Below are 21443 nucleotides of genomic sequence, written 5' to 3' on the forward strand. Positions count from 1 at the left end.
GAATCACTGGCCAGAACCCATGAGATAAAGTACTTCAGATGGTTAGCATTTGAACCAGGTAAACAATTAGACTAGATCGTGTTTTGTGATGCATGTCATAATAAAGCCATAGGTTGTGTGGTGTATGGTAAACAAGGTCACTCTCTGACCATTCCTATGTAACCATGCTGCCCGCTACCCTGCAGATATGACTGAGGCTAGCAAGTTTGGTACTTACCATAAGCTGCTGAGCAAGAATACGAAGATGTCTTTGACGACTTAGGCGCAGAAAAATCAAACCGCGTGCCGCTACAAACGGCCACCCATTGTTAATCAATTGGGGCTCATACTAGATGAAGATGGTTTCGTTCGCTGTGTGGGGGGGGGGGGGGGGGGGAGGATTCACCAAGCAAATGTCGAGTTCAATAGGAAATGTCCTATCATCTTACCACGCAGGAACTACCTGACAACACTAATTATCAGGGATACACATCAGTGTGTAGTACATTATGGCATTGGCACTAAGGTGTGTGAATCACACACCAAATTTTGGATCACCAGTATGAGGTATACAGCAAAGAAGGTGCTCGGCCGATGCGTCGTATGAAAAATAGTTGCAGGTCGACCGTACCTCATCACGCAATTGCATGAAGAGTTGCCAGATTTCACACCCTTCACTTCCACAGGGGTTGATTTCACATCTCATATCTACGTCAAAAACAGCGCGATTCGGATTCAGAAGGTTTACATTGCGCAATACGTGTTGCACAACGCGTGCCGTTGAGCTAAAAGTCGTACCTGACATGACGGTCGAATCTTTCCTGCGTGCATTCCGACGATTTACATCTGCGTGCTAGGTTCCTAGATTAATATACTGCGACAACGCTAAGACGCTTAAGGGGTCCGAGACAGAAATCAAGCGCCTCCTGACAAATGCCAGTTAGTTTCCAACCACAAAATCATTTCGCTAGCCGCGAGATACGTTTCAAATACACACCAGTTGGGGTAGCTCGATTGGAGGGGTGACCGAGAGAATGATTGGGGTGATAAAAATGCGATTACCCTCTATCCCCTACACCCACCACTCGAAAAACTGGGTTTCTATGGTCAAGTAGGCGTACTCTATCCTACAACACATTTAAAAAATCATTTGTAGCTTGCATGTTAAACAAATGTCGCTCAGCTCCCGGACTATTAAGCGATTATATTAAAGGGTAACTCGTGTCAAATTTCACCATATAATGTTTTAGCTGTTTTTGACAAATGACTACATCACCTTGTCATAAATCGGTAAGGTTTTCGAATCGAAATGCACATTTTCTAGAAATTGATGGTTTTAATCCCGCCCGGACGACTCTCTTCGATGCCGTTGAAATCGCGCTACGCCGACGACGTTTTCGTTAATGACGTCACAACATGAACATTTTCGCGATCGCGGTGGTTTACATTCCCGCGAAAAAAAAATCTCATTTGTTTATTTACAACTGCCATTGACCATTGACATTCCATCCTGTCCTTACACAATATATACACGATAAGAACTGAAGATTATGGTGAAGAAGAAGAAAAAGGTTGTCGGGTGGCATTGTGCTGCGATGTTTTGCGGCAACACCAGCAAAACTGAAGGTGTTGGGGTTTTCCGCTGGCCTGACACTATCAAAGAACCGGGCCGTCACCATGAAGTTCGAGTTAAGAGGTCTCCAGCCGGTGGTTCATCTTCTCCTCCTGATGCTCCGCCAAAACACAACTTCGAGAACCAACTCCAAATTCGTCTGCCGTTGGGGGTCTTCCAGCACATTTGGAAAAAATCTCGAAGTAACGAAGTAAGGGAAGGGACGGCCCCTCCCCCAAGTCCACAGTCCTAGTCATTTCATCTTTACTTTTCCTAAGTCCAACCAGGAAATTCCATCGCTGACGTCATAATAATAATGGTATTCCTAAAACTATTTTTAACTCACACAACGTAGTGAGTGTAATGGTTACGTGTATGTATAAAGTGTAAACAAAATTCATATATCCATCATGTCCATCGAATCTGAAAAAATTTGTGCAGACCCATGACAGTTCCGGTTCCGGTACAGTTTGTTGCATTCCATACGGGCCGCGCTTGCCGATCCTAGTGCTTTCACGACGCACCGCAACCACAGTTACCATGATTCCCATTGTTTCCTTCCTCGTGACGCAATTATTTCATGACGTCATGAGCCATTGACCATTCACGCAAGTAGATTTATTCACACCGGCGCCACTGAAGTGCGGGTGTGGGACATCATGATTTTAAAAATCGTCTGCTAGGACATATGTACAGGACAACGTCGGCGGAGACAGATGTGACATTTTATTGCAGACCAAAGCAAACGTCCTCTTCTTCTCGATTTACGTACTTTACTTCAAAAAAGTCAGTTTTAACACTACTGCACAATTATAGAGTGGTCTTAAAGTTCCATTTGGATAGAGATTTGACGGACTGATTTGGAAATTCATTCCAACCATGCAACTGTTTCAGAAATGAGAAAAAGCTCCTGGGTGTCATGACATGCATGATGTGTCTTGCCTCTGCATTTTTGTACTCAGACATGTCAGAGGGTTTTCAACTTTCATATCATTGAAGAAATAATTCATTCCAATGGTATATCAATCACATCATTTATTTAAAAATCGTCTGCTAGGACATACAGGACAACGTCGGTGGAGACAGTTGTGACATTCCAATTTTCATTGCATAGAGATTTGACGGACTGATTTGGCAATTCATTCCAACCATGCAACTGTTTCAGAAATGAGAAAAAGCTCCTGGGTGTCATGACATGCATTCAATTATTATTTCACCACAAAGAGCTGCTTCTTTCAGCAGATATGAGACAGCTACCGGGGCGGGGACTATTTCTTTATGGGGCCTTATTGTTCAGCGTCTCCAAGGAATTCTATTTTTAGAGTCCAATGGGGGGGGGGTTGGGGGGGGGGGGGCCTTCCCCCCAATGTACTGACTAAAACCTGTCACTTTCAGAGAACGGGGAGGGGGTTTGGGGGACTCATCCCCCAATGTACTGGCTATGTCAGAAGGACGGGGGTTTGGGGGCTCCCCCATGTCAAACAGTTGTGTGAGTTCACTAGAGATTGCTCTTTACATATTAGACCTCATTTAATATTCATTAGATTTTCCTGAGCGTACGCGAACTACTGCGGATATAGCTTCTTCCTGGAGCGAATAGGAAAATATTCGACGTCTGACGTGTTCATGTTGTGACGTCATGAGGTCACGTGACCTAGTGCGGGTTTTTCAAAACGTCTTCGGCAGTTGGCCAGTCTGACGCGATTAAAACAGCGATTTTATAATAAATCTAATCAAAAATGGAAATTTTGAGCTTACATTTGTGATCAACAATTAAAAACGGACGTATTTCCGCAAAGTTGTAAATCACATCATAGTATCACTTTAAGTATATGATAAATGAATGAATGAATGAAAAGCATTTATAGGCGGCGCCTTTCCATGAGCCTGATCAAGGTACCACCCCGTTCAAAACCGAAAACATCATTCAGAGAAGTGCTTCTTAAAAAGCCACGTCTTTAGCTGAAGTTTGAAACTGGTGATATTTTGGCATGCCTTGACGTGGCCAGGGAGGGCGTTCCAAAGAACAGGTGCACAAGACGAGAGACTCCGGTCGCCTAGCCGAGTTCGGGTTCTTTTGACGGAGACCCGATCAAGCCCAGAATACCGCGTCTCTCGTCGGCCAGGTGCAGCACTCAAAAACCCATCGAAATATTGTGGTGCAAGACCGCTATAGATCTTATAAGCAGTCAGCGAGATCTTGTACTCGATCCTTGACCTAACAGGGAGCCAGTGCAATTGCCGAAGGGCAGGGGTTATGTGCGCAGATTTCCTAAGACGGAGGACAATCCTGGCAGCCCAGTTCTGAATACGCTGGAGTGGAGCAATGGTACTTTCATGGAGACCATGCAGAATGCCATTATTGCAATCTAACCGGGAGCTGACCAATGCACAAACCAAACGCTCTGCGCTAGCTTGATCGAGGTACTTTCTTACACGACCGATGTTGTAAAGGCTTGCACTAGCTGCCCTGCAGATGGAGGAGACCTGTTTCTTCATGGTCATATTTTTATCCAGCCAAACGCCCAAGTCCTTCACACAATCCGATTCATGAATGTCCTGACCGTCAACCACAATGGACGAAATAGAGCCAGTCCTTCTGGAGGACACAAAGTTTGCCATGTCGGTCTTAGGTGCGTTTAGAGCAAGTAATAGTCGCCACGTTTTGTCTTAACTCCACCACGGTTGATGTGGAAATGGTCTGAGAAAAAAGCAGACCATTATTTGGCCTAAATGCGTTATAAAATATCGCGGTATACTTCCATATATGAAATATTATTAATATTTATCATAACCGGCTATTGATATTTGTCATATTTTTGTTATCGCTATTTTCATACTGGTTTTAGGCTGTTTCCACCCAGTTTCCGCTGATTCCGCTTGGTAGCCCTGGCCGCCCACGAGCGATCTCCTTCATCTATCTACTTTTTAACTTTAAAGTGGGACTGTAGGCAGGAGCAGAGGGGCTAGCTCGGCCATCTTCAGGTGATTAATTAACACAGTAATTGCCCTGGGTCATGTCAGATTCAGCACTAAAAGTATTCCTCGTACAAGCGTGAATCATTTCGATGTGCTGTGAGAGGTGAGAGAACCCTATTGGCGACTTTGTGTAACTTTATCTTGACTGCCTAGCCACTGCCTATATTGTCCCTTTAATGCCATGGTTGGCAAATTGTTGAAACGGCTAATTGGACAAAGAGGGAGAATGGTTAACATTAACTTACGTTTTTTTTCCTCTTAACTCGTGTACGCCGCTCACTGGATACAGGATGTTGGTTCTAATATGGTGGGATAAAACCATCAGCCGATACCCAGTTTAACGTTAGGTTAGTCCCTCCAGAGGCTGTAAATCTTGACCTGGCAGTTTATAAGAATAGTGACTGCCGGTCGTCAACAGAGAGGTCCGAAAGAACCAACTAAACAACTTGATATAGATTTCATACTTTTCATCAGGCAATTTACAACTATAGGATAAGAGGGATAGAGAGAAGAGTTCCAAATTAGGCCTAGGAGAAGATAGAAGAGGAGACGGGAGATGTCCTACCTTTGCCATGGAGTCCCAGGGACGGGCACACACATGACCGGTTTTTAAGAGCTCATAGCTCAGAAACGCTGCTGGGGAATTCGGGGGAATTCAGTTACTTTTAGAAATCAGCCGCGTCCCATGGCATGCGTCCATCGCCCAGGTCGGTCGAAGGGAAAAAGCCGCGATCTCTAGTTCATGGTCGATATGTTACATATCGGGAGTTAAACGTGTCATCAGACCATAATATTATCAGTGCAGTGCCCTAGTAAGCGCGCAGCGCCTTTAGGTTGGGGGAAACCCCCCAAACCCCCTGGTTTGGAACCTGCTATAGTTCCTTCCGCCAATTTTTTGTTTTGATAGACAGTTTTCTCCGTGTATCGCTTTAGCAGTAACTCAACTTCATCATCATTAATAGCCGGCAAAGAAATGGAAAATGTCCCCCCCCCCGAAAGGTGTCCGGACTAGATAGTCTGGCACTCTGGCAGATTCTAATGTAAAGTGCAAGCTCTATTGAACTCACGCAACTGTCGACATGGAGAGCCCCCAACCCCCCCCCCCCCCACCTCCGTCCTTCTGACATGTTTTAGCTAGTGCATTGGGGAAAGGCCCCTCAACCCCCCTATTGGCCTCTCAATCAGACAATAAGTCCTTCTGAGCTGCTTACCCCGGGGCGCTTGAGTGGAACCTCCAAACCTTCATGATGGTGCAGTCCTTTGACACGTTTAACCCAGAGCGAGGAAGAGGTACTCCTTTGATGGTACCCTTACTGCAACCCTCAACCATCATTACCCTTCCTTTTCACTGGCATGATATTGGCAAGACTACCAAGAGGTCGTACTGGTGGCTTCCTTGAGACAATTGCTTGTGGTCGTATTGAAATCTCAAAATATTTTTTTTTCTCGAAACGCCTACCCGTCTTTTGCTTCATTATTTCGGGATTATATCCATTTTAAGCATCTTTTGGATATTATTACTAAAGTATCAAAAACCAAAACACATATGTCGGGGGGGGGGGGGTAAACCCCCTGAAATTGAAGTGTGATTAAAAAACAGTGTGAATATTCACGTGGTTCTCTCTCGGAGCTCAGAATAGTCGAGTTGCTTAATTCGCGCGTTTATCTCTTCTGGCTGCCATTTTAAGTCAAATTTAAGCCATTTGAAACGAATCCATGGACTTGAGAAACATTGTTTACATTGGATTCGTCGTATGCACGTTAACCATAGTAGCGCTTCGCAGAAAAGCCTTCGGCTTTTCTGCTGCACGCTTATTAAATGACCAATCAGAAAGTGCAAACGCATTAAGTTAAATACTTGAATGATACACTCGTGATAAACGCATGTTGTTATTACCTGAATCACTATTGGCCAACCTTGATAGATATCAGATTGGCTATCGCAATTAAATATCAAACCACCTGTCTGATTCCCAAATGTATGTTTAAAGGCCTAGCACTATCAAGTCCAAATATATAATTATAGAGTGTTTCTGGATACTGTAACATGACCTCCCTTCGAAGAAGAAGAAGACGCGTCCCCGCATCTAGGCGCGTCCTCGCGTCCTGGAAGACGGCATTGCATGCACAATACCGAATGAGATGAAGCAATTACCAACCAAACGGGAGTTGCGAGTATGGGTGCAGTATATCTCGTTGAACGCAGTTCTGTTATAACGGCGTCCCTCTGCATGTCAGCACATCCAAGAGCATAGGCTAAATAACGAAGTTCAAGGAGTCAGGTTGCAGAAAATACACTGGCTATTACGTCAAAACGCACTGTTGATCACGTACTCATATGTCCGAGTATTTACGACGGAGTAATGTCATTTCGAACGTCGTTGATTCCACGACAGCCGCAAGACTATATTAGACAATGCCTGTTAAAATGTTGTATCGTCGTCTTGATCGATGAGAGTATAACTGTCGGCTGCAGGGCAGATTGATGAAAAGTTCGAGATGAACATGACCTGACGGTTCGATTTGGAATACACTCCACTCATTCGCATTGGTGCAAGCAACAGCGTCCTTCCCAGAGTTGATGACTTGTCGTCGAAACAAAAGGCCAGGTGGTTCTGAAACTAAGCTTAATAAATTTAAGACACTGGGTTACATAATTTGACAGGAGTACTCTCAAAAGTTCAATGAACGGTAGAAAAATGACAAAGTCGCACAGTCCTTACGCGTGCCTCATTCCGAGTACTGATTGAACTAATTCTCAAATACAGCAATGTTCCCCTTTTAAACTAAACTTATATCACGCCTGATGACCAATGCTGATTAACGGCACTAATACACGCCTCACTTACATATATCTAGACAATCTTACAACCGAAACGGTGTATTCCTGTTTCGCCTACTCCTGTTCCGCCTATTCCTGTTCCGCATATTCCTGTTTTGCCTAATTCTTTATTCGCCTATTCCTGATTCGCCTACTTCCTGTTTCGCCTAATTCCTGTCTGAAATAATGGATTTAGCGACATTATTTCAGTATTATTCGGAATAACTTTGGGAAATTATACATAGCTTACATCGGCTTATGTTTAAGCATATTTTAAAAGGCAAGAACTAAAAGAGTAAGAAAGTTTTACCCTCTCATTAGATTTGAGAAAGATTTCTTAGGCCTGCATTTTATATTGTGGACTCTTTCTTTTGTCTTAGTCAGTACCTGACTTCGTAATAGAAAGAATACCTATAGCTACATTGTTCTTTACTATGACATGGGTTTTACAGCTGATTTTAATCAAATGATTATGAGAATGTACAGTACATGTATTATGTATTTTTATCAAAAACTCATGAATTCCTGTTTTTATAAAATAAGCGACTGCTTTACTCTACTTAATCTATTAGTTTTTACTGTGTGTCAGTATGGTCATATGGTCAAATAAGTCCCGGACTGTCCCCGCTTTCAAGGTGACTCTTTCAAAACGGTCATGGCATGGTTTGTTAACAAAATTGATGGCATTTGATTAGACAAATTGTCATCACATCGTTAACATCATCCAATTGTCCCCTCACATTTTCCCCATAAAATGGACATGCATGCCTAAGGTTCCCCCTGGGAGAGTCGATTTACTGTAGGGGTACTGGAAAGTAGGCGAAACAGGAAGTAGGCGAAACCGGAATAGGCGAAACAGGAAATAGGCCAAACAGGAATAGGCGAAACAGGAATAGGCGAAACATGAATTTTGTAGGCGAAACAGGAATAGGCGAAACAGGCATAAACCAAATCATTCTTTCCCAGGCATTAGCAGGGTTCAATAACTAGTCTGTTGATAGTTTTCAGTTGCTCTTCAGAAAGGTTCTGACTAGAGATGAGAAGACTAGAGTTACGGGAGTTATCTCAATCTATAATACATCCTCTCGTGAAATTCTTCAATACCCGCCTAGTGTCGTAAAATGAGAATGAACAGGATCGCCGACATGTTGTTCACTGATTGTACGATGTGTAACGGTATGCATAGTATGCAATTTCAGTGGTAAAATACCTTCGCTCTTGCTACTAGCGCAACAGGGTCTTACATCCCTTACACACCAGTCATAAACATTATGTCATTTTATGGCCAAGGTTACCACAATTCGGCATTAAATAATCTATACATTCATTTGTTTGATATTGACAAACATGACAAAACATTGCAAAAACGGAAAATTCTGAAATCCCAGTGAGATTCCCCCCCCCCCCTTCCCCATAAGATAATTTATAATTGCAACATTTCTAAATATAGAATCGGTCAAAGAGAAATAATGTTCCATTGATGAATACAATCGCAAGAATGGCACATTATTTGTGTCTGTGACTGATCAAAACAATCCTGAGAATATAAACCCTGATTTAAACGTATCAGATACATCAATGATATTTTGAAAATAAAAGTTCACCACCACTTTAGTAAGTTTATGTATACATCAAATACAGTATACAACTGATTCTGTTCAATTGTAAATAGAGCACCCAGTCCTACAAGCCTTAAGTATTCACCACATGATGAACTTCGGACTTATACACTTACATGAACATTGTGGGCCGTATTCAATATGGTGTTTTAGCGACTGTTTAAGGGTTACGCGCGTACAAATTTCTTGATCGCCCGATCATCGCCTGTCTAAAGTTATACGCCAATTCAGAATAAGCTATTATCCAACATGCGGTTAGCCGACGTCTAAGCAACAAAAGAAAATTTAATCGCCGGGCTGGGCATGTTTATGTCCGCGTTTAGGTGGAACGCAAGTACATGCAGCACAGGTTTAGACATCATGGAGGCGGTTTTACAAATTCTTGAGTTTGCACAAGAGGAGGAGGAGGAGGAGGTACTGTTGGGCCGTCCTCGTGTCGAAAGAGTATTTGAGGTCCGAGTGGATGCGCTCCGAAAGTATAGCGACAGTAAATTTATCCGCAGATTCCGGGTTTCCAAGGACACATTTCGTTGGCTAGTAGATTTCTTAGCCCCGGATTTGATGCCACTAAAGGAGAGTAATCATGCTCTGAACCCGGAGCAGCAGGTGCTGGTTGCCATGCGCTTTTATGCCAGGGCATCATTCCAAATGGACATTGGTGATATGTGTGGCGTATCCCAGGCAACTGTCTGCAGGGTGGTTCATCGCGTTTCCTCTGCTATTTGTGCCAGACGTCAGCAATTCATTCACTTTCCAACCACACCGGAAGAAAGGAGAACTATTGCCGAAGGCTTCTATGAGATTGCCCAATTCCCTGGGGTCGTTGGTGCTATAGACGGTTCCCATGTTGCTATAGTTAATCCTGGTGGGGAGCGTGCGGCCCATTTTATCAATCGTAAAGGTTGGTATAGTATCAACTGCCAGGGTGTTGTGGACCATCAACTTCTTTTCACTAACATTGTTGCCAGATGGTACGGTTCGGCACATGACTCGCGGATATTTCAAGAATCACAACTATTCCGTAAATTTCAAGCAGGGGAATACAGAGGCATTTTGCTAGGGGATCCGGCCTACACTTGCAGCACGTTCATGCTTACCCCGGTTCGCAACCCAACAACACCAGAGGAGAACCGTTACAACAATGCCCAACGACGTACCCGGGGAGTGGTTGAACGAGCATTCGGGATTTGGAAAAAGAGATTTCCCTGCGTCTCTAAGGGAATGCATCTGAGGTGTTCAGTGAGTATCATAAACGGTTCACTGGTGATGGAAACGGTTTACTCCCCCTTGTGTTGTACGCTTTGCCAAAAAAACACGTTAACACAGATAAACTGACTCTGATATTAAATTTCATTTTTCAGTTGGATCACAACATGGCAATAATAGTTGCGACCACCTGCTTACATAATCTCGCCACACGAATGAATGATCCTGTACCGGAGCCAGAAGCTGACCTTCCTCGACGTGAAATCGGTGAACCAGAACGACCCATCAACCCGGCTGAAGTAAATTTCAGAGGAAACTTATTCCGACAACGATTCATCATGCAGCATTTTAATCAGTAAGAGCAACATAAATGGATGAATTAATAAGTGGATTTGTCCCTTCAGAATTCAAAGGTCGATTCGCTTCTGTTTAAGTTTTTCTTTGGAATATTCAGTTTTTGCTTCATAGGCCTTTCGTTTACATATAGCTGCCTGTTTCTGAAGTTCCAATAATTCCATCTTCATGTCGTGTTCCTCTTTCAGATAAGACAAGGCTTCGGTCGTCTTCTGTAATGCTGAACTTGTCGGCTGTCTCGGAGCGACGGCTCTCTGCTGATGTGTGGCAACGAGTGTCTGCTGACGTGAACTGGTGTGGGTTGTCTGCTCACGGCAGACTGTCGAGGACGGCGACAGCCTTCCACGAGTTGAGGACTTGTTATTCCCGCTGAAAAAGGAGTGGCATTTTAACAAATCAGAAAGTACAGGACTATCGTGTTCAAAAGATGAAATGAAATTTTTCATTTTAATGACTGTTGAAAGGAAAATTAGGGCAACAATTTTCATCCACCATTTTCAACGATTCTCTTACCAAACTGACAATTGATCCTCGTTGCTTCTCACTTCTTCTAACTCGACATCTGGTTCGGTGTCATCATCGTATTCAGTGGGCAAATGATATGCACTGTAAAAGAACATTGGTTAATCAAGTGCTTGTAAATTTTCGTAACTTGCTTTGCAGTTCATTACATCACGAGAACCATCCCAGATATTTTTGTTTTATACTGATGCCACTCTGTATCTTGTAATGACAGTAAAATACACGCACTTCCTGCAACTCAGAAATGTGTATTTTTCATAATAATCATCAGAAGGCATACTTGCCTCTTATTTGTATTTCCGCTTGAACTGGTGCCTGCAGTAACATCCTCATCGCGAGTGTCGGTGACCGCTCCAGTGCAATCATCGTCGTAAGTGTTCTTAATCTGCTCCAAATCTTTTGCTATAATGGACAAAATTGCGACTGTTTCTTCGTCGAGGTCGTCAACTTCCGGTGCTCCACCGCCAGTCTTGGCCATATCTATTTTCTTATCCCGTGCGACCGTTTTGGTCTTCCCTTTCATCCTTCTCCATAATTCCTTGAGGTCCTTTGCAGAGGCCCTCGCCCTCTCGGGAAAATTCGCCGCCATTTGTTTCTCGATTTCGTCCCACGCCTTCTGTTTCTTTCTGTTGGAGGAGGTATCCGATCGTTTGTCTTCTATCACCTTCACCTGCAGTCTAATGAGCTGGATGAGGCCCATCCTTTGCTCGTGCGTAAAATTTTCCGCTCTTTTCGGTCCCATAGTTGCAACTACCATACAAAGTGTGCAAGGCCTGATCGAGCCCATTTAAATATCCCTACCCGTCTCGAATTACGTCAGTTCATTAAACTTGGTCTGGTGTCGACAATGAAAGTTACGCGATGATCGGGGATTTGACCGCGTACAGCTAAATGTCCGATGATCGCGACTTTTGAAAGGCCGTTTAGGCCTCCGTTTATACGCCCGCGTACAACATCTATTTAAACGGCGCTTAAGAGGTAATCACCGTTTAACTAAACAGTCGCTAAAACAGCATATTGAATACGGCCCTGTATGTTTTTTCAACATGTAGGCCTGGACAGTGATATATAATATACCTAAAGCTCAGCGGTCGTGTGAGGCAATTGTTAATTGTTAATTGGTAGTTATTCCTCTAATCACAATAAAAAGTCTAGTCATCTGAAGGGGGGAGTGACCTGTTCTAGGATATTTCATCACAATTACCAGATTGGAGAAAGGTGTGGTTAGGGGTCACACGTTCAGGGTAAGGAGAATTTGGGGTAGAAAACCTCCAATTAAACTGAAAACATTATAAACAGCACCGTTCTTCGTACGTGTTAGTACGATAATAAATATATAAGCTTATGTACATAATTTGCAATTCGATTTTATTTCAATTGTCAGGCAGGTTTTAAATACTTTAGAAACAGATGTCAAAATGTTTTTACTGAGAAGCCTTTTTGCATTTGTGAATGTACTTTTAATCCAGGTGCCTCCCGTTCTGAATTCCCGCTCAAAGTTTTATTCCCAGATGTTCTGATGAAAGTACCGAGAGGTCCAGTAGACATGTTTTTAAACCCTCAAATTTTAGTTGTGGGTTGACCGTGATAAATACAGGGCTTCGGGGGTCTGTTTTGGGAATAATTTTTCGACCATTTTTTACCCGTGAATCGACTTTTCGGCCGCGATGGGTAAATTTGACCCATAAGATCACATTATTTTGGCTACTGAACTGAAACTTCATCATTTTTTCCCTTTTATATAGAAAAAGCTAATCAATCATCACAGCATGATGAGTACCGTTTACACGTGTCTTCCGTAAACCCAAGCTTACCCATGGAGGAGAACCAGAGTTCACAATTTGGGTAAATTTATGGGTTACGTTTCGCATTATCAAGAAAGCATCATGGGCAATGAGGCTAGTGAAAAATATGTGTGCCATATTTGCAGGTTTATGACTGTCAGACTCTGTAAACAACCTGTATTTGTTAAGCTAAATATACATAACGTGGAAGTGGACCGTTAAGCACGCGTAGCATACATGTGACAAGCTCTGACAAAAGGTTACATACGTGCAAAATATTTTAAAAGAGCTGTTACTAGAAGATGATTCCGGTCCATACACAAGAATCATTAAAATGACGTATGTTTCATGACAAATCTATTGAGGGTTGACTGAGATATGAACTTCAGAATACATCACTCTGTAACGTATAAAGGAGAGAAAACCTTGTCCAAAGATAGGTTGATCTGATTTAATTTTAGTTTATACGATTTATTTGACACCATAATAAGACATAAGATAAACAAGCGAATAATGAACATTAGAATAAAAACAGACAAAGTAACACAATGATGGCACTAAATGGGGACGCCCAGAGGGGTCATAGACCCATAATAGGGGTCCCCTTAAGATTATACATATAAAATGAATTAGATCAATGAAACCCTAGATGATAGGAAAGAAGCGAGTGAGTCACAGCACTATCGCTGCCCCTGACTAACATACAGTGCCGCGACTAGAATTGCTCCTTTAAACACTTTCAACGTGATTAACCCCAACATTGGACTTATAAAACATAACACTAGCGGATACATAAAGATTTAAAATCGACAGTTAGCTCATCTGCAACTCCTAACGCAAGTGCAAGCGTTGTCTGGGTCAAAATTGCCCGTCCATGACTCGCGCGCGCGGGCAGGGCGTTCAACCTGTTAGTTACACAATTGAATGAAACTGTCAAGGCCCATTGTGCTCACCGTAATGATTTTTGGTGGTTAGGAATTCATCCTGGCACTCGATGGGAACGCCCAGAGGGGTCAAAGACCCATAATAGGGGTCCCCTTAAGATTATATATACATGTAAAATGAAATAAATAAATGAAACCCTAGAGGATAGGAAAGAAGTTGAAGAAGCAGTTAAGAAACATGCTACATGTATAATATATAGGTAAAACTTAAGTCGTTAAATCATGTGATGTGTCTTTGTGTGGAGTACCTACTATAAAAATATCATCGAAAACAAGTAACTGATAAGCTAGATATTGCACATTTACTCTTTGGCTCATCGTCTAAGTGAGTCTATACAATACCGCAGTGTCTGTCGTCCGTCGTCGTCGTATCCTATTTCAAAAACAGTGACACGTTTCTTAACCGCTCAAGCTATGAACTTGAAACTTTGTATACAGGACTCCTCAGTTCAGGTAAACTCCGACAATGAATTTCAGTTCGATTTGATTCTTAACTTGGCCACCAGGGGGCCAGATGTGGAAACATAAAAAGTGTGATATCTCTCTTATAAGTGTCCTGTTTTCGATAAAATGTTGATGGTAGGTACTCCTAGCAAGTGTACATCACATATCATACGTCTTTTTGATTTGACCTAGTTTTCACGGTCACAGAGGTCAAATGGTGTAAATTGGCCGTTTGAGTGTTACTATGGCATATTTCTTAAACGCTAAAGCTATGAACTTGAAATTTAATGCACATTACTCCCTTTGTTATATGACCGCAGACACCAAATTTCGGTCTGATCTGATATTTGACTTGGCCACCAGGGGGCCAAAACTAAAAAAGGTAATAGTGCAATATCTTGCTAATTGGTAACTTGCTTTCGATGATTTTTTTATGTTTGGTACTCCTAGCAAGGATTCATCCCATATCCTATGGATTTTTGATTTGACCAAATTTTCAAGGTCACAGAGGTCAAATGGTGTAAATTGGCCGTTTGGGTGTAACAATGGCACGTTTCTTAACCGCTAAAGCTATGAACTTGAAATTTGGTACACATGACTCCCTATGTCATGTTACCTCTGGCAATGAATTTCAGTCTAATCTGATTCTTTGAATTGACCACCTGGTGGTTAGAAGTGAAAACCTAAAATGTTTGATATCTCTCTTATGAGTGACTAGTTTTCGATAGAATTTTGATAGTAAGTTCTCCTAGCAAGGTACATCACATATCATACGGGTTTTTGATTTGTTCAAATTTTCAAGGTCACAGAGGTCAAATGGCGTAAATTGGTTGTTTGAGTGTAACTAGGGCACGTTTCTTAACCGCAAAAGCTATGAACTTGAAATTTGGTACACATGACTCCAAATGTCTTGTAACCTCGGACAACGAATTTCGATCTGATCTAATCCTCGACTTGGCCACCAGGAGGCCAAAACTAAAAAAGGGAAAACGTGCAATATCTCGCTTATTATGATATTTGTACGGTAGTTACTCCAAGCAGCGATACATCACATGTCGTACCGACTTTGGTTTGACCTATATACTATACATGTTGCATGTTCCTTAACCAGGATGAATTCCTAACTACCAAATATCTATACGGTGAGCACAATGGCCCTTGGCCATTTCATTTAAGTTTTGGCCTCCTGGTGGCCAAATCGAGAATCAGATTGGATCGAAATTTAGTGTCCGAGGTTACATGTCGTTGGGAGTCATGTGTACCAAATTTGCATGTCAGCTGTGGACACAGCCGAACAAGTTAGTTGCATCCACAGCATAGGCAAATTAACATAATCGCGTCATCAATGATGTCAGCTGGAGAAAAAAGAGTTAAGAGTGGAAAATTTGCAGATGGTGTTTAGTCAAGCGAGTTTATTATATTGGAGAAAGTACATTTGAAATAGGATGATTTTTAAAAAAATTGTGAACAATCTCCCCGGTCCACTTCAACAGTTTTGGGTTTCGGACAGTGTCAGCAAATCACTGTCCACTATATATGGTTACCAAAGCAGCTAGCAGACGACTGCAAAAAAAATTAAAGCACAGGCATATTCAACCGCAAATATTTCCTTCCAATGGCACTCGACGTGGATTTGCTGCTTGGTATTTCTAGATGATATCTTAAATACACATGTTGGTAGGTTTCTATTGATGAAGGTGTCCTGAATAAGTAGATAAATCAGTGTTTTTGGAGCTCGATGCCAAATTAATGGCACAATTTACGCTTATTTCTACCATAATTAACTAATTTGAGGAGATTATTGCACGGGTAGCATTGTAGTGTAGCCTCTGCACCAGAATAGGAAGATGTAATTGCAAGCGCTTGGCTGAAATTGGTGTATAAAGTGACTTAAATTGCAAAAATATACGGCAGGCTGTCCGTTATGGCTACCTCTGTGGACCTATGTGACTGTCCGCTCTGGTTCCACCATAAACATAGCGGACAGTCATGAAAGTGTCCACATGTAACCATAGTGGACACTAGCTATAACTGCATTTTAAGTCACGTTATGAAACACTTTGAGCCAAGTGCTTGTTATCACATCTTCCTATTCTGGTGTACTGGTGTTTTTTAAAAAAACTATTGACTCAAAAACCAGAAATATAGCCTTTCTGTCGGCAACTGCAGATCAGGCACCAGTCTACCGATTCAGACAATTCTTGTACCACTGAACTGCAATTGTTCTCTGCAACCCAATGGCATTTACTTCTTAGTCTTTCAGTTAAGGTCGATCTATATCCATGCGTGGCGCAAAGCTGCCCAACTTCAACTCGTGATAAATCATTGATAACAATGATTCAAAAAGAAATTATGGTACGTTACGTTACGTATGAAGCATCTAAGTGAACTTTCCCCCTAAATATCTGGATCGTATTTCTTGATTACCCGGAAAGATTACTTTTGTTTGAAGGTAAAAAATCACCTTGATAATCTTTATGTCAACATGCTACGTCACATCGAAGCATACTCTGTTGGAGAGGACGCAGCCTTTCCTAGCGCATGTCCGTAAAACCGCCGATTATTAAACAAATTTCTAGACATGCATATATTAACAAAGTGTAGTTTTTACTCAACATAATTTCTCTATTTCGGAAATTTCGCGTGGTCTACTTGAAAAACCAAGAATCCGCGGTTATTCGGACAAGCTCCAGTTGGTTAACAGCACATTACCATTTTCAAAATTTGAAAATTGTTTTATAAAAGTGGGAAAAAAACTGCTTGACATTTTGAAATTTTATCATTCACGTCGATCGGTTTGTTTACTATTTACAACACGAGTCCATTTCGAAATATTATGCGCAAATCAGCGGACCATTGAAAACCAAGGACTATAATTGCTGTCACATTTCAGGGTTGCAGTTAGGCATCAATAATTCACGGGATGATAACCGCGGGGATATAAATATAAGAGCCATCCTTGTCTTTTTGTGCACTGAGTAGCTGTATATGTGCTTGCATCTGCACAATAATTTGTATTGACATAATCTGCATGCATTTATTTTTCAAGAAATATAAATGTAATTTACATGTCGAATAAAGATATCAATTCATATCATCATCATTTTTCGGTTTTTTAACCGTTTTCCGGTTTTTTCACCGCTTCATAATTATAATTTCTCACGCGAGGTGGCAATCACACGCTTATAACATCTGTCAATTTTCATTTCGCCTTTTTGATATATATAATAAAATTCATCGAGCGCTGGCTCTGGCTGAATCGGCGAACAGAGTCTAGGCAATTATGATTCATAATGTTACACTCCAATCGGTAGCTTGCAATGTGCTGCCTTGGGGAAAATCCTTTGACCTTTAATATGGAAATTAGCAATAATAGCTCACAGTAGAATTTTGATTAGTTTCTTATTGTACTTCTCAACTACAAGGTTGCAAGTAATACATGTGAAAACTTGTAGTGTGTGCATGTAGTATTCGTTGGATACCCCTTTGATGCAGGTGTGTCAGTTTATTATTGATTATGACCGTGATCTATCTGTCATCCCGTAATCATTTTAGGCCAGGTAACCACTGTTGAACTGGCTCAGTTCAATAGTTCTGGAACTGTTCCATACCACAACGAACCCAATGACTGGGAGGGATGATCGAATGGCGATCGAAGGGTGATGGGGTTCTTCTTTGCGAGAATGCTGCCCTTATTCCGAACGCATGGCGGATTTACGTGGAGGAATTTACACCAAATAAAACCCCGCTGGAAGGCGTCTGAGGCCGTATTACCCTGGTCGAGATATGATGGAAGGGCAGCTGATCCATCCACTCTGAATGTCCCAAAATGTGCCCAACAATTAGAGCAGCAGTTAGCATGATCATGTCGGATGAATACGCTGCACGTGGCAAACAAAATTCGAATATTCATTTGGCCAAACTGCATGCAGACAAACTCGGCCAAAATTGATATTTTTCCTACAAGATGTAATTGTTTTCCTCTGCATTAAAATCTTGAACAGCACTGAAAATGACATTTGCCAATTTCTACCAGAGTGACATGATCATACATTATGCTTACATCCTGTTGACAAGACCTATAACAAAACTATGACATACCCTGACCTGGGATTTTATAATTTTAGAACTGTTCTCTTCAGAGGACAACTCTAATATGGATGATTGAACCAACAAAGCAATTTTCAATGTCTTAAAAAATCTAAGCTATTGATATTCACTCTGTTTCCTTTGTAAAGAACATGTGACTATGTTATCATCAAGTTCAGCAACAAGCAACTTCTGTGATTACTGAAGTATCTGTCAAGGATGGGCTTTAAGGAGCAGTGATACTGTGTGAATTTGTCTAAAAAAATTACAAGTCCCATACCTAAAATATAAAATGAAATAAAGAATGCTGCTTACTAACTTCTATCAAAGATATATATGGGGTCAGTAACAATTATTGAATAAATGAAACAGTCTTTCAGGTTGACAAATCTTCCTAAATATGAGAAACAAAGTGTTTTTTTGGTGGAAGGAAAAAGCAAACCTGTTGACTTTTCTCTGCCAAAACGTTATCAATGCGTGAATAAGGGTCATTGCTAGGACAAGCTGTCATTTTACAGTAAAAATCACCTTCTTGTAAATAGTCTATGAGTAAATGGTGATTTTATTTGCAGCATTTTCAATTTCTTTCGATGGGCTCAATCATAAGGAACCGGTTTTGGATCCACCTCGCACTGAAGGCCCATGTACAGGCATGGGTATAGGCCTACACATTCATATGTTAACGCATGACAAATCTGTGGCCTTTCCAATAATTTTTTTCGATAATCCTAGTATGGTGACTTAACCGTCAGCATGGCAAAGAACAGCGATGTAAGAACTCGCTGAAATGACATGTTATCCATATTACATGACTTTTCGAATCTTCGATGGTTTGCAAAGCTTTATGCCACATGTGTAGCTAATTAGACCTACCAGTAATTTTGGTGGTGTGAGGTGGGGACACAACCTCACAGCAAGTTGGTGGGAAGAGTTGTGTATGCATATGCAAATCAATCTATGCGCGCTCTATTTGAATATTTTGGCACTTTGTACTCTACACGACCATCACACTCACTCACCTAAGGTAGTTTTGGCCAAAAGCAGATGTGCATATTGTCTTCTGGTTATAGAGTTTCTTAATTAATGTTTAAATTGCCCTGTTCGACTGTAAGGGGAGAGCATTAGCGTCATTTTTCGACCTCATATATACGCTGACGCGACAAAATTTGGATGCTCTGCTGGATTTTAGACCTTTGTATTTTGATACGATTCAAACCGTGTGTGCTGTGCAAAAACATGTAAATCTTGTATTTTATCGTTCCCGCACCAATAAACGGAACACTCAAAAACAGAAACGCTCGAACAAGTTACACTGGCAAGAAGTGCTCAGGCTGTAGCGCTGCCGGAGCTTCAATTTCTGTTACTGATCTAGGTAAAGTTCATCGCTGCATCTGGTATGATAATATTGGATATTCAGGTTTTAATAGCTGGACTTCTTTTTTTTTAGCCACCCGACATATTCACTCCTCCACAATCTGGTAAAATTCGGACTCATCCATAACAACGACAAATATTGACACTGTCAAGCTTTCTCAGTTCAATTTAACTGCACCTAACTCTAAAATTGCCCCCCCCCCCCCCCCCATGACATTAAGAAGGCCAACGGAATACAATTGTCTTAGTGCTATTATTTTAGAGATGATACATTATGGTAAATATGTACTATTTTGTTTGACGTGGAAAAAGCTAAGGAAAGTCTATTGCACTTGGCCTATCTAAAAGTTGGAAGACATGTCCAAAACCACCTCACAACACTTGCGAAAATCATTATTAGTGGTCAGCATTTAGTCTGTTGCTACATGAGGAGGCGCATGGAGGTGAACAGGCACATTATCCACCTGGTATACCAACTCCCTAGTTTTTAGCTCAGCTGACAAAGTCAGCGGAGCTAGTCCTATAGCTATTTGATTGGTGCCTGTCCTTCCATCCTTCCATCCATCGGTAGACAAAGTTGGGCATTTTGTAACCGTAGGACCTAGGCACTTTAAATTTTGATGGGTGTTAAAACTAGACGATCTAGGCAGTCTACAAAAAAATCAGCGCGATTCGACTCAAATTCAGCCCACCAGGGGGGAAAACGTGTAAAGTACAAAATATTTTTTCGCCGCTTTATTCCAGCAGATAAAAGCTTGAAATAAAGTTGAAGAGCTCCGCATGATATAGAAGTTTTGATGAGACAAGACCACTAATGAATATTCATAGGTTGGAGGGTCGAGGCCTATCAAGTAGACGAGTGCATGTTTTTTACTCTCAAGTACATATTTGGAGAGGTATTGAAAAAATATTTGCTGTGGCAAGTCTACAGATATAAATAAATTGTTTGGTAAAAAAAATAATTTTGAATCTCGACAACCTGGCCATAGGGGGATGGTTCAAATTTGGAGTGAAAATGGCCGATATGGGTAAAAATGTCCACTTGTGTCAAACTTGTCAATTTTAAAAAAAATGTCTGTGGTCAATCACCAATTTAAATCGCACCAGTTACTCGCAAGACTAACCCGTATATCATATCCGAATTTCGGTTTCACTACTTGACGCATTCTTTGATGCGTCGCGGTCAAACATTGACAATTTAACTGTTAAAAGGCTTAAAAAATCAATTGTGGTCTTGTCTCTGATATAAAATAGATTAGTTTCGATTTATATCACCAGTTGGCGGTAGTGAGCAAAATGTCGTTTGACCACGATTTTTTCCCGATTGAATTTCCCGCCCCGAAATAAACATACATTTACACCCCTGCTAGAATTGGCCGACATTATTGCCGAGTGTGCTCCAACATAATAGAGAGGTTGAGATCAACAAACTTATAGCAAAACTTATACTTATACTGATATACATCCGTATACGTCACAACGTATGGAAAAATGAGTTGAGAAAACATCAACTTAACTGACGACGTATACGTATGCGTATTGTAACATGAATGCGAATTGGAGGTGCCAAGTGCTCCGTGGCCAATCGGAGCTCGCTTTACAAACGAGCAATATTATTTGGCAAAATGGCTGTTCCACTTAATGTGATGAGTTTGGCTATGTCCGAAGAGGAGGATTTTGCTCTAATGTTTTTGGCTGAGGCAGAGAAACCAACGA

At 41.5% G+C, this 21443-nt stretch overlaps 2 protein-coding genes across 2 annotated transcripts; one reads left to right on the forward strand and one right to left on the reverse strand.

Moving 5' to 3' along the window:
- Nucleotides 1-9169: 9169 nt before the first annotated feature.
- Nucleotides 9170-10880, forward strand: LOC135485736 (putative nuclease HARBI1). The gene is made up of 2 exons (XM_064768132.1): nt 9170-10571; nt 10759-10880. Exon 1 carries the CDS (start codon nt 9314-9316, stop codon nt 10343-10345), a length of 1032 nt encoding a protein of 343 aa, XP_064624202.1. The 5' UTR covers nt 9170-9313; the 3' UTR covers nt 10346-10571; nt 10759-10880.
- Nucleotides 10881-11330: 450 nt separating this feature from the next.
- On the reverse strand, nt 11331-11834 carry LOC135484785 (fibrinogen silencer-binding protein-like). The gene has a single exon (XM_064766466.1). The coding sequence runs from the start codon at nt 11832-11834 to the stop codon at nt 11331-11333; it is 504 nt and encodes a 167-aa protein (XP_064622536.1).
- Between the last annotated feature and the right edge of the window lie 9609 nt (nt 11835-21443).

Source organism: Lineus longissimus, chromosome 3, assembly GCF_910592395.1.
Source record: "Lineus longissimus chromosome 3, tnLinLong1.2, whole genome shotgun sequence".
In the NCBI taxonomy this organism is placed as follows: Eukaryota; Metazoa; Nemertea; class Pilidiophora; order Heteronemertea; family Lineidae; genus Lineus; species Lineus longissimus.

Bases quoted from the DNA above. Each gene is read 5' to 3' on its own strand.
- LOC135485736 (XM_064768132.1), top strand. From the start codon at position 9,314: ATGTTTATGTCCGCGTTTAGGTGGAACGCAAGTACATGCAGCACAGGT.
- LOC135484785 (XM_064766466.1), bottom strand. From the start codon at position 11,834: ATGGGACCGAAAAGAGCGGAAAATTTTACGCACGAGCAAAGGATGGGC.